The 17,103-nt window shown below is 38.2% G+C and overlaps 1 protein-coding gene across 1 annotated transcript; it reads right to left on the reverse strand.

The window, feature by feature from the left end:
- Positions 1–3,772: 3,772 nt before the first annotated feature.
- LOC143889843 (putative inactive purple acid phosphatase 27) lies at positions 3,773–16,993 on the reverse strand. Its single transcript, XM_077394216.1, has 12 exons — positions 16,722–16,993; positions 14,057–14,148; positions 13,795–13,861; positions 13,562–13,684; positions 13,324–13,416; positions 11,917–12,046; positions 10,656–10,737; positions 10,436–10,568; positions 6,561–6,766; positions 6,328–6,453; positions 5,160–5,469; positions 3,773–4,353 (listed from the first exon to the last, which is right to left on the reverse strand). The coding sequence occupies exons 1-12, from the start codon at positions 16,905–16,907 to the stop codon at positions 4,048–4,050; spliced, it is 1,854 nt and encodes a 617-aa protein (XP_077250331.1). The 5' UTR covers positions 16,908–16,993; the 3' UTR covers positions 3,773–4,047.
- Positions 16,994–17,103: the final 110 nt, after the last annotated feature.

Raw genomic sequence — 17,103 nt, forward strand, 5'->3', positions numbered from 1 at the left:
TAAATTCGCACCCCTGGAACGTAAATTCATGCGCCAGACTAACCTTTTCCCGTTAGAGGGTGCGAATTATCCAAAAGTGGGTGCGAATTTACGATCGCCCTTTTTATTTTGGTAAATGATATATTTGCCCCTATTTTTTACTGGGGACAGCACCCTCTAGTGTAAAAGTAGTAGTCTTTCATAACTCGTAAGTCATAACTCAAGTCATAAATACAATAGTGGGGGACTGTCCCAAGTAAAAGAATGGGGAGATTATATCACATACCTTTTTTAGCTACTGATATTAGCACTACCATGTTTTAATAATTGCAATAACCCAATCCTGTCTTTTCTGTTTTAGACAGCTGTCAAATGTGATTACACTTCCCAAAAAGCTCTAAGAAAATTAAAACAGAACAGACAAACTGAGTTTGTGCACTTATTAAAACATTGTAGTGCCAATTAAAACAGAAAAGACATGCTAAGTTTGTGTGCCAATAACAATAGCCTATTTTTTTGGGCTACTGATATGGACACTACGGTGTTTTGATGATTGCACTAACTCAGCTTGTCTCTTATTATTTAAACAGCTGTCAAAGGTTATTAGTTCCCAAAAAGCACAAAAAAGCCAATTAAAAAAGAAATGTAAAGGTGAGTTTGTGCAATTATAAAAACACCGTAGTTCCAATATCAGTAACCTCTTTTGTGAAATTATAAAAACATGGTAGTGCCAATATCAGTAGCCACTTTTTCTTTTGCTTTTTTTAAAATCAAAGGCCAATATCTTGATAAGAAGGGGGCTAAGAAAGAATCTTAAAAGATTTTTCAAAGTGTACAAGTCAATATTGGGACCATTGTGAACAGACAATTTGAGAGTCGAATAGGAAAGGTACATGTGAAATCTGCAAACAAGACTTGTGACTGTTGCCGGTAGCCAACAGGTTAGCCATTTCTATATGGGATTTTATGTGGATATGAAGTTACTACAAAAAATAGAAGCTTGCTAAGCTACTACAATCCGAAATGGAACCTTGTTATTCCAATGTAGACAATAGTAGAACTTTTTTATTTTTTTTAACAATAGTAGAACCTAGCCAAGCTAAGACAGATGGATGTACTAATCTTGTTAATCCTAGTCGGGTAGTTAAAGTAGAAAAGGTGCTATGAGAAGGATTGCAATCAATTATGGGTGATTGATTAGTTGCAGAATCTGAGTAGGCAGGTTACCATGAATGGTAGGAGACTTTTCATTCATCTAACATATAACTATAGACAGTGAATCTGTCTTGTAATCAAATAAATCTCTTAGATGAAAGGCCCTTTATGAACCCATCAACAAGTAGATTTCATTTTTGAAAAAGCAGACAGTGGGGCTCCACTAGCAACGTGTGTGCCCTCCTAGGAGCGCGTTCTCTGACAAAGTGATAATTTACTTTGATATGTTTGGAGCTAGTATGAAGAGTAGGGTTAGCAACCAAGTAGAACTGATATTATCATGGCGTAGAAAAGATGAATGCCGAAGAAAATGCCCAAATCATAGAGTAAGAATTGTAGCACGCATAATTCAGTCATAGTGTGAGCACTCAACCATTTAGCCTCAGCACCGAACGGAAGACCGTTGGTTGTTCTTGAGATCACAAAGTGATAAGATTCGTACTAAAGTAGATGCAACTGGCAGTGGTAGATCAGCAGCCATCAGGAGATCCGACACATTTGGCATCAGAATAAGCGATGAGAGGAGTGGTGATAGGAGTGCATGTATAAAATATCAGAGAATGTCATGGTGAGATATTGAAGGGCCGCAGCTATATATTCTGTGATATAACACAAGACAAGGGAGACTTGTGCCATGGCGTGAGACATCTTGGAACTAAAGGAGACGATAGTAGTAAGTAGTTTTGCCCCAAGAATAGATGCCTAAACAAGAAGCTCGAGAGTATACTTCGTTTATACGAGGATAATTGAAGCGGGTGTCCGAACAACTTCTATGACAAGGAAATAGCTGGGGGAACCAAGATCCATCATGTCGAAGTGTAACTGATTAAAAAGCAAATAGTGGTCATATCACTGCAGTGAGGATAACATCATCCACATTTAAGAGTAATAAGAAGTACATATTTGTGAGGAGGAAGTCTGTCCAGCCCTCTTTTGTAAGCCTTTTGTCTAAGCCTTTCTTGTAACTTCCAAATTTTGTAAGTTTTGCTGAAAATCAATAGATGAAGACCCCTCTTTCACTTGGCTGAATTATTTTGTTTGGACCTTAGTAGAGACCTCATGGGTACAAGGAGTGCGACTTCAATCCCTTCTCTTAGTGCAACCAAGGCCTAACCCAGTCCATGGTCGCAACTGTACAATTTGCTGCACCTTCTTGCTCTTTTCAATTATAATTCTCTTGTTCTAGGACCACACAAATATGCATGTGTAGTTTCAGTTTCTAAGTGCTTCTCTGTAGGTTTTCTTTTGGTTCGGTAGAGATCTATCTGAGCATTGAAACAAGTGTTAGCATATTTCAATATTGCCATCATCAAGTTTCGGGCTCTTCCAGAAATATATTTACATCAAGTATATTACATAGTCCTCTCATGAATAGATCTTATAAATCTTCTCATAGACTGTTGTAGTAGTGGTGACCGCCCATTCTGTCTCGCCCGCGCCTGCCATGCTGAAGAAATTATGAGCTGGCTGGCTGGGCGAACGGGACCGCGGAAGAAGTGTCTCGATGCAAAATTGTCTTTAATTCCAAGGCGTCACTTGTATCCATGAACTTCGTATAAGCCAAGAGTTCGCTCACAGCAATATAACAAGGAGTGGGTTTTTTTTTGTCGTGGGGGTTGGTGGGTTAAAGCAAGGAGTTTCAGGTTTCTATTTGAGTACTTTATCAGTCATTAGGTTAAGATAATTTAACTGCAAGTCCTTGCTATTTTATGCCATCAAGGATCAAATTCTTCTTCACTTTGAAGTTTTCATGTGAATTTTTAGGTTGTTTTGCTAAGTATTATCATTTCACTAATATATTGGTTATATCATAATAGTTAGTTACAACTTCTGAACTCTGTTTCTAACCAATATCCATAGTGCAGCAAATGAGTTGATTTTAAAATTTGCTGTCAACTTTGAGTGTAGTTTTGTTGGCCTTTTTTATCTTAAGCGAGTACTCTATTTAAGTTGGCTGATATCTGTTAAAATCTAAACCACGATTATTGGGCTTGAAATGGTGTGCGGATGCTCGCCTTGGCCCTCTAATGATTGAAGGAGACTCTTCCAATGTAATAGCATGGGCATCTAAGAAGTCTGTTGGGCCATGGCGGATAGCCCATATCATTGATGAAATTCGGGATCTCATTCGTATTGCTTCCTCACAAATCTATCATAGAAGGAGATCACCTAATGAATTGGAGGATGCGTTGGCAAAACAGGGTGCGGATTTGGTGGAAATGCAGGTTATCGTAAATGAGTTTTCGGTGGCACAAGGCTTGTCTACTTGATGGTGCTTAGTCCACGAGTTTAATCTATACTAGTCGTTGTGGTTTTAAGGGGTGGTTAGCATTAAATTGGTTTTTGTCAGTATAGGTTGTAATAATTACTGTGTTTGGTGGGACGCTGCGTCCCCCGTGATGTAACTCTTCTGGTCATTCTAATAATGTTACTGTTACCTTTGAAAAAGATATATGTTAAAATCTTCACCCATGAATGTCTGCAATCTGACCCACAAAAGACATTTTTCTTATCCAAATGCATGTTCTGTCTTATCCAGTCTTGATTTTGATGTTTGAATATTTGCATGCAACCGAGAGAGAAAATATCATTTCCTCATATATAGTGAACATTATTCTCCACCGTTCGATCATGGTAAGTGGTTGGCTGACCGCCACATGATAAAATTACAAAACTTTCTTGGGTGGCGCCAAAACTTATCACAACTTTTTAAATAGTACATACACCAAATCTTGGGTGCATTCAGTCTATCCACTTTTTACAAGTGGATTTTACATAAATGGTACACTTAAAAATATAAATCCATGCTTTATGATAAGTAGAACATTTACTTTAATCACCTGGAACAATTTGTTATGAGGCCAATGTTGTTGGCTCGCAACCATCATGTACGCAGGCCAAGACATCCCTGTAGTCTCTTGAGATGGTGAATGAATCATAGACTCTGCCATCACTGCTCTTTTTGTATTCAAAGAGGAGGGAACTGTGGTTAAATGCAGTCATCTTGCCAAACCCGAAGTCGAAGTCTCTGTAAACACTCCAACTCGTCTGCACATCGCTGAACACCGACAACTCACGGCCTCCACCACCTACGACGACATGGATTGTTCCATTCACTGTGCCCGAGTAATGAGATCTTTCTGTATTCACACACTGGTTCTGCACCACCACAAAGAACAAAAGCCACTGATTTATTGTCTGGAATGCTAAGATGGAAGTGTAAAGTATACAATGGATGTCTGAGTAATGGAATTGTTTGTCAGTTTGTCTCAAGAGAAATGTACTATTTAAAGCGTAAGGCATACAATGGGATCTGAGGAATAGAATTGTTCGTCTGAAGGGAAATATACTACTGGATTCGTGCACATGGGATGCTTTGATTGAGCTCAGTAGCACACTGACATGTCATCAACATTATCCAGACCATTCATCTGGTGGGCCACAACGTAGAGCTAGCATAGCCTAAGACTAAATTAGAGAACTTAAATGTGGTCATTGCTTATTTTTCCTAACTGCATATCTACGATCAGAAAATTGGGATCAATCTGATGATTGTGAGTTTCAGGCTATAGCACCCCCACCATGATCCCGTAGGTGAATGGCCCAGATGATACTGACATCATGTGAGTGGGCCCAATTACAGGTGTTTGTATAGGGACATCTCATCTTTTGATCAAGAGGAAAATGAAAAGAGTGATTAGCTTTGAGAATACTCCATAAAATTTTAAAATCTTATAAAATAGCAAATAATTGCAACCAGACTACTAGACAACAAAAATAGCTTAGCTTTTCATATTTTGAGAACTGATAGACTAGTTCTAAACTTCATTTTCAGTTGTTCACAACAAGTTAAGAGGAGAGATTTGTTGAACATGCAGCTTTTCATTATCATACCCTACTGTTTGAAGCTTAATATAATAATATCAGACTAATTATCAGTATCAAAGCAGCATGCATATTTGTACCTGGTAGATTGGGCATGTCCTTTCGTAGTTATGGACATGACCATAAAATGCAATATCAACCTTGTATTTCTGCCAAAGTCTTTGTAAGCTCTCTCTTCCCATGGGCTCTTCAAATGATCCCTCCACACCATATCTATAATCGGAAGAGTAGCCAAGAACACGGTGAACAGCAAAAATCAACCATGGTTGTTTCTGCCGGTCGGCCGATGCAAAGCAATGTTCAAGAAATTTGTATTGTTCGGTACCCTCTCTCCAATCGTGTTCACTGTATGCTATGCAGAAATGAAACATACCGTAGTCTGTCGAATACCTGTAAAAGAAAGGCATAGGTGAACTTCTAGCTATTTAAAGAGGAAGTATAATATCACATCCAATACAGGAAGATAACTACTAATCCTCATGGTAGATTTTCTTAGTAGTCATAGTTACCGAAAACTTCCTAGTTGGATGGGATGCTTGCTTCCCTAAAAAATTGATTCGGAAGCTAAGTTCTTCTCGTTTCCCAAATTTAGGGGAAGTACGCTTCCCAGTCGCTTCCTACACTTTACCTCTTAATTAAGAGTACGCTTCCTATTTAGGTGATTTTTTCTTCCTAAAAGAATATTTTATCCTTTTGATAATGTTGGAGCGTAGAGTGCATTTAAAACTTGAAAACTCATCTTCATTTTAAAATGAAAATTGTGTGAGTTTTTTTCCAAAAACTTAACATTAAATATACATGAATAAAACATGTGAAACTATAAATTCCTAAAACTTTTAAGTCTGATTAGTCGAAGTCTTCTTTTCTACCTGTAATCCTTACCTATATTAACCCTTCCTAGCCTACTACCATCCTATTCTTCTATGTATTTCTTATTCACTTCCAATGAGGCTTATTACATGCTTCATATTAACTTTCAAATTTTCTACTTAATTTCTTGCAGGCTTTTCGCTTCTCACATTTTCTCTTTCTAAACCTCTCGCTTCCCACTATGACAACTATGGTTTGAACGCTTAAAATCCTAATTCTCCATTCCTATCATCCTATTTTATCAGTTTTGTTCATGAAGCTGCCTACACTTTGAAATATACTATGCTATTACCAGTAACACTGCATACACTCCCCCTTCAAAATGATCAAAAAGCTGTAACTTTTGGACATGCTAGAAAATAAATGTTCGGAAGTTACCAAAACTTGGCTCTGTTCTCAGCAGGAACGTAGAACATGGTCTCTGCTAGCACACCACATTCGCCGCCTGAATCCATGGTGTCATAGAAGGATCCAGTCCCTGGCCAGTCACGTTCATGGTTACCACTACATAAAAATAAGGTTGGAAAACTATTAGGGAAAGTACAAAATTATACCCATGATCTACACTTCACAGTATAAACATGGAAAATACAGCTAACAAGTGGGCAAACCTCGCGATCATATATGGCACTGCCGAAGCAATGGGCTCCACCTGTGATGTGAACTGATCCCATTGGGAGATATAACCATTGGCATATGTTATATCTCCTATATGGAAAACTATGTCTATGTTATCTAAATCCTTGATAATTTGGTCTGTGGTATTGAGAGAACCTGGCGGATTGTGGTTGTACTCATTAGAGCCATCGCGCTCTGCCTGAAAAGCACGCTGGAGGTCATTCTCTTTTACTGTCAACCTGACTAGTGAAACTAAGACAAAACCAATATATTTTCACAAAAGAAATAACCAACACTATGGTTTTTAGAAAGAAATGAGAAAAGAGATCAGTGAGCACAAAAAACCAACACTAAGGTTATTTTACAGAAGAAACAACCAACACTAAGGTATTTACAAAAATAACTGAAATTTGTTCATTTATTTGGTGAACACCCATCACTTTTCCATGGAATTTGAACATAAAACCAAACCTTTTGAAGGTGATAAAAATATAAGAATAAGCAAAACTTCCACCAAGTACTGAAAACAAGTGAGCTTTTATTAAAGAAATCAGAAGGCTGCATATGTGACTGTTTAATATAAGAGAGATTTCTGCGATTACAGGAATTTTTGTCTGTTTTCAGAAAGAAAGAAAAAAAAAAGTTTGACTAGCCTTCTAAAATAACTGAAATATTTTTGTTTTATTTTTTGATGGAGTGTAAATCCAAACACTTTGAAAATGATAAAAATAGAAGAGCGAGGAAGCTTTCCACCAAGTAACGAAAAAGCAAAACTGAGTTTTGTCTCAAGGAAATTATATATATATATATATATATATATATATATATATATATATATATGAGGAAAGTGAAGCTACACCACCGGTGTAGCTAACTTAGCTACACCGCCGGCTTAAAATACAATGGGCCCACATTGTTTTGGTGATCCAAAGAATTCATTTGATTGGCCCTCACATAGATAGGGTGTCCACCAAAAATCAGCTCCATAGGATCATCCCAACCCTTCAAACTGTGGAGGCAAAAATGGACAAATTTGTGAAGGTTTTTACACGTCCATTTTTGCCTCCACAAATCGTAGGGTTGGGATGATCCTATGGAGCTGATTTTTGGTGGACACCCTATCTATGTGAGGGCCAATCAAATGAATTCTTTGGATCACCAAAACAATGTGGGCCCATTGTATTTTAAGCCGGCGGTGTAGCTAAGTTAGCTACACCGGTGGTGTAGCTTCACTTTCCTCTATATATATATATATATATATATATATATATAGAGGAAAGTGAAGCTACACCGCCGGCCTAAAATACAATGGGCCCACATTGTTTTGGTGATCCAAAGAATTCATTTGATTGGCCCTCACATAAATAGGGTGTCCACCAAAAATCAGCTCCATAGGATCATCCCAACCCTACGATTTGTGGAGGCAAAAATGAACGTGTAAAAACCTTCACAAATTTGTCCATTTTTGCCTCCACAGTTTGAAGGGTTGGGATAATCCTATAGAGGTGATTTTTGGTGGACACCCTATCTATGTGAGGGCCAATCAAATGAATGGTTTGAATCATCAAAACAATGTGGGCCCATTGTTTTTTAAGCCGGCGGTGTAGCTAAGTTAGCTACACTGCAGTGTAGCTTCACTTTCCTCATATATATATATATATATATATATATATATATATATATAGAGAGAGAGAGAGAGAGAGAGAGAGAGAAAACATTTCCTACACACTTGTGTAGGTAAGTTACCTACACACTAGCTTAAAATACAGTGGGGGCCCACATTGTTTGGGTGATCCAAACCATTCATTTGAATGGTCCTCACAGAGATAGGGTGTCCACAAAAAATCAGATCCATAGGATCATCCCAACCCCACGATTTGTGGAGGTAAAATGGACGTGTATAAACCCTCACAAATTAGTCCATTTTTTGCCTCCATAGTTTGAATGGTTGGGATGATCCTATGGATCTGATTTTTTGTGGACACCCTATCTATGTGAGGACCATTCAAATGAATGGTTTGGATCCCCCAAACAATATATATATGAGAGAACATTTCCTACACACTTGTGTAGGTAAGTTACCTACACACTAGCTTAAAATACATAGGGGGCCCACATTGTTTGGGTGATCCAAACCATTCATTTGAATGGTCCTCACATAGATAGGGTGTTCACAAAAAATCAAATCCATAGGATCATCCCAACCATTCAAACTATGGAGGGAAAAAATGGACTAATTTGTGAAGGTTTATACACGTCCATTTTACCTCCACAAATCGTAGGGTTGGGATGATCCTATGGATCTGATTTTTTGTGGACACCCTATCTCTGTGAGGACCATTCAAATGAATTGTTTGGATCACCCAAACAATGTGGGCCCCCTATGTATTTTAAGCTAGTGTGTAGGTAACTTACCTACACAAGTGTGTAGGAAATGTTTTCTCTCTCTCTCTCTCTCTCTCTCTCTCTCTATATATATATATATATATATATATATATATATATATATATAGAGAGAGAGAGAGAGAGAGAGAGAGAGAGAGAACGGTTTCTACACACATTTGTAGATAAGTTATCTACACACTAGCTTAAAATACAGTGGAGGCCCACATTGTTTGGGTGATCCAAAGCATTCATTTGATTGGCCCTCACATAGATAGGGTGTCCACAAAAAATCAGCTCCATAGGATCATCCTAACCCTTCGAACCGTTGAGGCAAAAAATGGACAAATTTGTGAAGGTTTATACACGTCCATTTTACCTCCACAAATCGTAGGGTTGGGATGATCCTATGGAGCTGATTTTTTATGGACACCCTATCTATGTGAGGGCCAATCAAACGAATGGTTTGGATCACCCAAACAATATGCCCTCCACTGTATTTTAAGCTAGTGTGTAGATAACTTGTCTACACATGTGTGTAGAAACCGTTTTCTCATATATATATATACACACACACCCGCGCACACACACACACACACACTAGTGTAGATAAGTTATCTACACACTATCTACACTAGTGTGGTAGAAACTCTCTCTCTCTCTCTCTCTCTCTCTCTATATATATATATATATATATATATATATATATATATGAGAAAACGGTTCCTACACATATGTGTAGAGAGTTCTCTACACACTAGCTTAAAATACAGTGGGGGCCCACATTGTTTGGGTGATCCAAGCCATCCATTTTAAAGGCCCTCACATAGATAGGGTGTCTACAAAAAATCAGATCCATAGGATCATCCCAACCCTATGATTTGTGGAGATAAAATGGATGTCTTTAAACCTTTACAAATTAGTCCATTTTTTGCCTCCACAGTTCGAATGGTTAGGATGATCCTATGGATCTGATTTTTTGTGGACACCCTATCTATGTGAGGGCCTTAAAAATGAATGGTTTGGATCACCCATATAATGTGGCCCCCACTGTATTTTAAGCTAGTGTGTAGATAACTTATCTACACATATGTGTAGGAACCGTTTTCTCATATATATATATATATATATAGCAGTAGAGAAAATGAATGATTTTTTTCCATTTCTTTGAAAATTCTAAGAATTTAACACGTCAACTTTCCTTGCTTTTCTCACCAAATACACCCCTTTAAACTAAATAATTTCAATATTACAGGGACTTGTCAAAAAGTTTGAGGTCCTGCCTCCTTGAGAACTTCACTCCATTTATTTTTCTATTTATCTTCCTCTCTTTGTGCTGCCCTTCTCGGGCGGCCTTGTAATTTCTCTTTTTATTAATGATATTTTACCATTAAAAAAAAATATTACAGGGACTTGTCAGTTTTAACTTTTGACCATTTACAGGGATTCACAAGTTTGCAGTCCCCTTGCAAAGGAAAAATCTCACCGTTCCCATGTCTCCAAATATAATGACACGCTGTAATGAGTCCTGTCCAGGATAAGGAGATGATCTAAAGGAGAAAAGCTTGCTCCAAACATATGAACTGTTGAATAACCTATGACCGAGTTTGTAAGTGTACCTGAATCACCATCATACACTTCAGAATAATATATAGCTTTCCTTAATCTCATTGTTAGTAAAAATTATGGATCCTGAAAATGTATACATTGAATTTGGCCACAAATCCTTCAAGAAACTTGTATGTATGAAACCAGGATCTCGCCACCCAACTGTTCGTGCTGGTGAACCTGAATAAAACATCAAAGGGACCTTTATCATGCTATAAGTCTTGCCCATTGAGAGGATGGTATACCATAAAGCAATAAACTTGTGAAAACTATATGATCCACACAATGATCAAAGTTCAAACTCATGGCACAAGAATATTACAACTCTGTTATCATTTCCAAACAGAAGACAAAAATACGCTTGCTTTTTAAGATGTGTACAAACTAAATTAACTACTCATATTACTATGAGGCAGATTAAATCTGACTTCTTGCATTCAATAAGAAGATACATTTATAAGATTCACAAAATAAAGCTCAAAATGAATGTTTGGGCTAGATTGTGATGCAGCTTTATCAGTAAAGGGCTGGAAATTTCGTATTTGAACAGAAGCCAAACACTGAAGTCTGTTTTAGTTAGGCTTTTGAGTTAAAAGTCAACAATAATACAGGAATTGATCAAATTAGAAGTTCTGAGTTTTGGAACCTCGAAAGGAAATAGGTTAGACAGTTTTAATTGTGAAACTTAGTTGAAACTTGTTCTTTTAGTTGGTCTGATAAAAGGAACTATATTCTCCCTTGCATCAAATGACCCACATAATTTCTTACATTGAAATTCTTGTACCAGTAAAAGTATTATCCCATCATATTTTATTGATAATATAATTAGGCCACTGATATTGGCACTGCCATGTTTTAATAATTGCACAAACTCATTTTGTCTTTTCTTTTTAATTGGCTTTTGAGAACTTTTTGGGAACTATAATAACCTTTGACAACTGTTTAAAATAGAAAAAGACAAGCTGAGTTTGTGTAATTAAACATGGTAGTGCTAACATCAGTAGACAGTAGCCCATAGTTAGATAATATAACTTGATGGAAATAATATCACTTCCTCCAAAGAAATGTAATGCTCCTTTTCAAAAACAAATGATATCATCGAAACAAAGGAAGCATAAGCACGGGAATAAAAACCCTAAGAGGAGTTTTATACTTTTATTCACTACAAATTATCAAAGTCAGAAAAACGCTAAGTAAGAACGATCATTGGAAACTTATTATCATGCCTCTTACGATTGTCATGAGCGAGGGATCAAATGTGCAGTGATCTAGCGGATATTCATAAAAATTTCAACCTAACATTTTCAAATGCCAACAAAATTACAATCAAGCTGCCGATGGGATGAATGTGGATCATACCACACATGGCTTGGCGACTAAATGTCAACGTTCCTGCTGGCGAGTGTGTTTGAGATTCTCCCTCCATGCCCCATTCAACAAAAGGAACTGCCTCAGTTATATCATACCCACTTGTCCATGTCACAGTCATCTGTTAAGTAAAACAGGGAATGAATCTTTAGAATACCTGGAATACTGATAATCTCCTTGCCCGAAACTAGCATTGCTCCAAAAAGAAACACATGTTCAAAAAATGAACTACATTTTCTGATCAAATACTGTAACACTTGCCAACAGAGCTACCCTGAACTGGTCATGGAAGATCTAAATTTCATAGAAGGACTCATTAATGAACATCATTCTAGTTTTGACCCCGCGCCAATAATAAGGGACAAAACAGTGCCACCACAACCAGAATATGAACTCATAAAATTAGCTGAAGAGGCACACCCAGACAATTTGGACGTCAAACACTGCACCCATGAGAAAGGTGATGGAGTCAGGATTGACTGTAACAGCAATATATCCTCAGAGAAACACTGACCATCATAAAAAACTGTAGGATAATAAAGAAACCAAGACCCACACTTTCAAGAGGAAGTGGAAAGTGAAGCTTCTGGGGCACCCATGCGTTGAGGAAAGTCTTAAGCCCCTCATTCTAAAATGCTGATGGAATTAGAAATGGAAACTTGGAAAGTAAACTAGACAAAAGATCCAGATCTGACCAAACTCTGGCCCTAATAGATACATGATCTAACAGACAAATGTTAATGCTTCATTCTTTCATACAACATCAAGTGGTCTATAAAGATTGTCTCCAGAAAACAGTAAAAAACATTCAGTGCAAGATACAAGGGCATAGTGTCCTAAGCATACATCAAAATATTTTGGCCCTTGAACGCTATAATGAAAAATTGAAGATCTCGACAAGAAAATAATATTTCAAAATAGGAAGAACAATATTTCAAAATAGGAAGTGATATATTCGCCCCTTTTTTACTTGCGACAGCCCCATCTAGTCTATTTATGACTTCCAAGTAAAAAAGGGGGGGCGAATATATCATTTCCCTTTCAAAATATATATTACTTATAGAAGAAAACCAGGAATAAGAAATAACAGCTCCCTGGGGAAGGAACTTAATCCTAGAGACTATAACCATTCTTCGTGATGTGAACATGACAGAGGTTTGTGGCAGTTCATTTAGTGGAGGAAATACCGAAATATATACTATATGTATTCTGGGTTGGAAACTAAAATAGCCCAGTTGTACACAAACAAAACAAGAAAGATAATTACGACAATATCAAAATAAATGACGAGAAATGGAAGAAAATTCTCTCTAAAATAAAATTTCAACACGGATTCAGCTTAGAATTCATTAATAGTTTCTCAGCACAAGAACAAAACCAAAATCAAAATTGACTTACTTCATTCCAAGACTTTCCCTGAGCAAGACGGGGATAAACAGGAGCCTTTGGATTTGCAAAGGAAATTATATTTGAAACCGCCACTAGCTTAGGCTACAAATTCCAAATATAAATTAGTCCACACTAGCACAGTGTCATCCACATTCCTAGATAACTCATTCCATTTAATACCCGAAAGCTTAGCAAAGTTTACATATAAATGAAAATAAATAGCATACAGATGAAATTATGAACATACATTTGAAAGCCCGCCTGAAAATAATGCGACGGAAAAGTCTGCCCTCTGATTGATCAGCTGAAAGTTCAAAAGACTTTTCCCTATCTTTGTGTAAACCGGATTGGAGTGATTCGCATAATTATACTGGAAATATAGACATCCAAAATGTTATTAGTGATATTTAAACTTGGAAAGATGGTTCTGTGATTTGAATCTCCTGCTCCACAGAGAAGTGAAATGGAAATTTTGCACACCTTGATTGGTGAAGAGCATATAAATGGAGCCACATCTCTTGGATTGTCAGGTGGGCAGGTAGATGAGCTGAAAACATAAAAATGACTCATTTTAACATTTACTTTCCCGAAAATTATTGATATGGGTGTGGTTGAATATTATTCTAATTCAGCACATCAGAAGCTATGGGGTTTATCCCTCCATAGATTTTGGTGGAAAATTTTTGCTCCACAGTAATACAACTGGAAAATAGATGCTTAACTGGAAAACAGTACATCTTACTTGAAGTTTGCAGGAGAAAACACGCCGACCCAATCATCTTCAGAGGGACTAGGACACTTGAGATCCACAGTTATCCACTGAATATCTTCCCCCTGCAAAAAGATGAACAAACATTGAGACCAATAACCCCATACTTCCTCAATCAATTTGAACATAAAGAGTAAAAATCTAAACTAGCTGGAAAAATGTTGGAAAAATATTAGCTTGCATAGAGTTGTTCTCTAGACTAGAATTCTTCTGGGCTTCAACAAAATACATCCATTAAAACTTGAAATCATATATGGGGTCGGAATAAAGGCCTAATATGTGGTATCTAGAAGTGCAAGCTACAGTAGAATTTCCACAAGCAGTAGCATCAAATTTGAGCTACTCCCTAGGTCGATGGAAACCCTAGGGAGGGAGGCTCTCTCTCTCTCTCTCTCTCTCTCTCTCTCTCTCTCTCTCTCTCTCTCTCCTTTTAGCTTTTTTTCTCCCCTCTCTCTTGCTGGTCTCTCTCTGTCTCTCTGATCTCTCTCTCTCCTTTTAACATTTTTTCTCCCCCCTCTCTCGTTGGTCTCTCTATCTCCGATCGATCTCTCCCTTCCTCTCTCCTTTCCTGATCTCTCTCTTTATCCCGCTATCACCTTTTCTTTCATTTTTCAGATCTCTCCCTGATCTCTCACTTTCTACTTTTTCTGATCCCCCCTCTTTCTATCTCTTTGGTCTCTCTTTCTTTTAGATCTATCTCTCCTATTTTCTGATCTCTCCCTCTCTCTTCCTTGACGGGCAAGGGAGGTGTTGGTGGCCGGATGATGCCCGGAGTTGGGCAAATCTCGCAGGGGATGCAGCAATGGTGCTAGCGGATGACTGGCAAAGGGCTTTCAGAAGCCGTGGGTCACCGAATCTGGGGTCCGTGTTGAGTGGCTGAGGCGATGGATAGCCAGAGATAGCATTGGGGTTGCCGTCTGGAGTTTGGGGGGTAAAATATGGGTTTCATCGAGGTGCAGGGTTGGGGCTAGAACGGTCGGGTTGTTAGGTTAGGATAGGTGTTTTGGGTTGCAAGTAGTTAGCTGGAGTGGTGGAAGGCGGTGGCTGCAGAGGTATTGGTTGAGGAATGAGGTAAGATTAGGGTTAGGTGGAAGGTAGCATAGGGTTAGGGATTTAGGGTCTGGTGGAAGTGAAGAGGAAGAATGTTAGGGTGAACAATGGTGGTCTCTAGGGTTAGGTGGAAGGAATGGTAGGGTTAGGGGTTTAGAATCTGGTGGAGGTGAAAAGGAAGAAGTTAGGGTGAACAATTGTGGTCTCTAGGGTACTAGGGTTTTTTGGATTGGTGGTTTAATGGGGATCCCCCGGAACAGGCGGTGGCGCAAGGTGGAGGCCGCTGAAGATCGGATTCCATGGGTTGGATATCGTGCACGTTAGGGGCGTACAATAGCCTCAGGCCTTTGAGCGGGATTTTTAAAAATTAAATTTGCTGTCTAGAAAGTGGTGGAGAAGTCTGTGTGACGTGGCATGTCACACATATGACTTGATGGGGCCCACAAATATGGCACTTTTTGTTGGATTCGATTCAATTGAAACCATTGGGCAGTGTGAAGGAAAGAAAGGGGGAAAAGTGAAGGCACTCTTGGCTGTGGTGGTAGATGAAGAATTTGAAAGAGAAATGAAATAGTTATTCGGCGTAGTCGCAGCGCATGGAAGTGTGGACCTCACTGTAGCAGTTGACTCAGAAGATCACTTCTTTTGGTTTTTACTGGCCTAGGAGTATGCTCCTGGTCACCCTTAATTGATTCTATGTAATGCAAGTAGGGACTCATGGTCCCCGATGTAATCTTCCTAGTATCAATGAAATTGTGAATTTTCAAAAAAAAAAAAATTTGATACCAAAATGAAAAGGGCAAGGCATTATTACATTACAATTTAGCATTCTCAGAAGTAGAATGTGTTTGATGTTTTCCCTCTTCGAGAATGTCCTAATCTTGATGCTGCTTGTGTTGCTTGCTAGCCTGATAAATTTAGGAATTTCACTAATTCTTGGATGCCATTACAGAGAATCAAACAGTACTTATAGAGAGCACTTAGTTGCTAAACATAGAATCAAATCTTGATAATTATGGAAAGAGACTATTCTAATCCAATATAGTTGCCTAATCTAAGTTACCTCATCTAACCAACTTGCCCAATCATTCTCTGAAATAATCCAAATGTGATATCTTAACCCAATCCAACCGTTGGATCTCACATATTCTAACATAGCCACACCACTGTTCCATTTCAGACTAATTCTACTGAACTGCTACAGCCCGTCATCAAGTGACGGCATTGAATCAACCCATTCACTTGAAAAAGAAAAAAAAGAAACCGATAAAGAATAGAATTAAAAATAAAGACATCCGTAAAAAGGTGGGGGTTGCACCAATTGAGGAGAAGATCAGAGAAAACCGCTTAAAATGGTTTAACCATATCCAATGTAGGCCTTTAGATGCTCCAGTGAGAAGAAGTGATGGAGTAAAAAGAGGAAGGGGCAAAACGAAAACAACTTGGATAGAAACAATGAGGAAAGACTTGATGGCTAGGAACATAACAAAGAACATGACCTTGGATAGGAGAGAATGGAAGAAAATGATCCATGTAGACCAACCCAACTAGTGTAAAATTGCAAAGATTCTACTTGAGGCGGATTTACCTTGAGACCAAGAAGAGTCGGAGAAGCCTTAACATAGGCCGAATCATGAAGCGCGAGCGTCGCCCTGCGAATAGCGATCTTTGACAGTGGCTGCTCGCCGGCGGTGGCTGTGACTCCTGCACCGATCAAGGTGCAGAAATTCAACAATACGAAAAACAAGTATTTCAGCAGTGGGAGTTTCTCCATTGCTGAATATAGAGAGATAAAGAGAGAAGAAGAAGAGTTTGTTTGTATTACTCTCGGTCAACTTAGCATTACTCTTTTAAATTTGTTTGTATTGAATCGACGGAGTGTCGAATTTACAAATGGAGAGTATAGCCGGCAATTTTTATTGGGAAAAGATAAATTCGCACCCCTGGAACGTAAATTCATGCGCCAGACT

Source organism: Tasmannia lanceolata, unplaced genomic scaffold (genome assembly GCF_043159265.1).
Source record: "Tasmannia lanceolata isolate RefF3 unplaced genomic scaffold, GAP_Taslan_0.1 ptg000013l, whole genome shotgun sequence".
Lineage (NCBI taxonomy): Eukaryota > Viridiplantae > Streptophyta > Magnoliopsida > Canellales > Winteraceae > Tasmannia > Tasmannia lanceolata.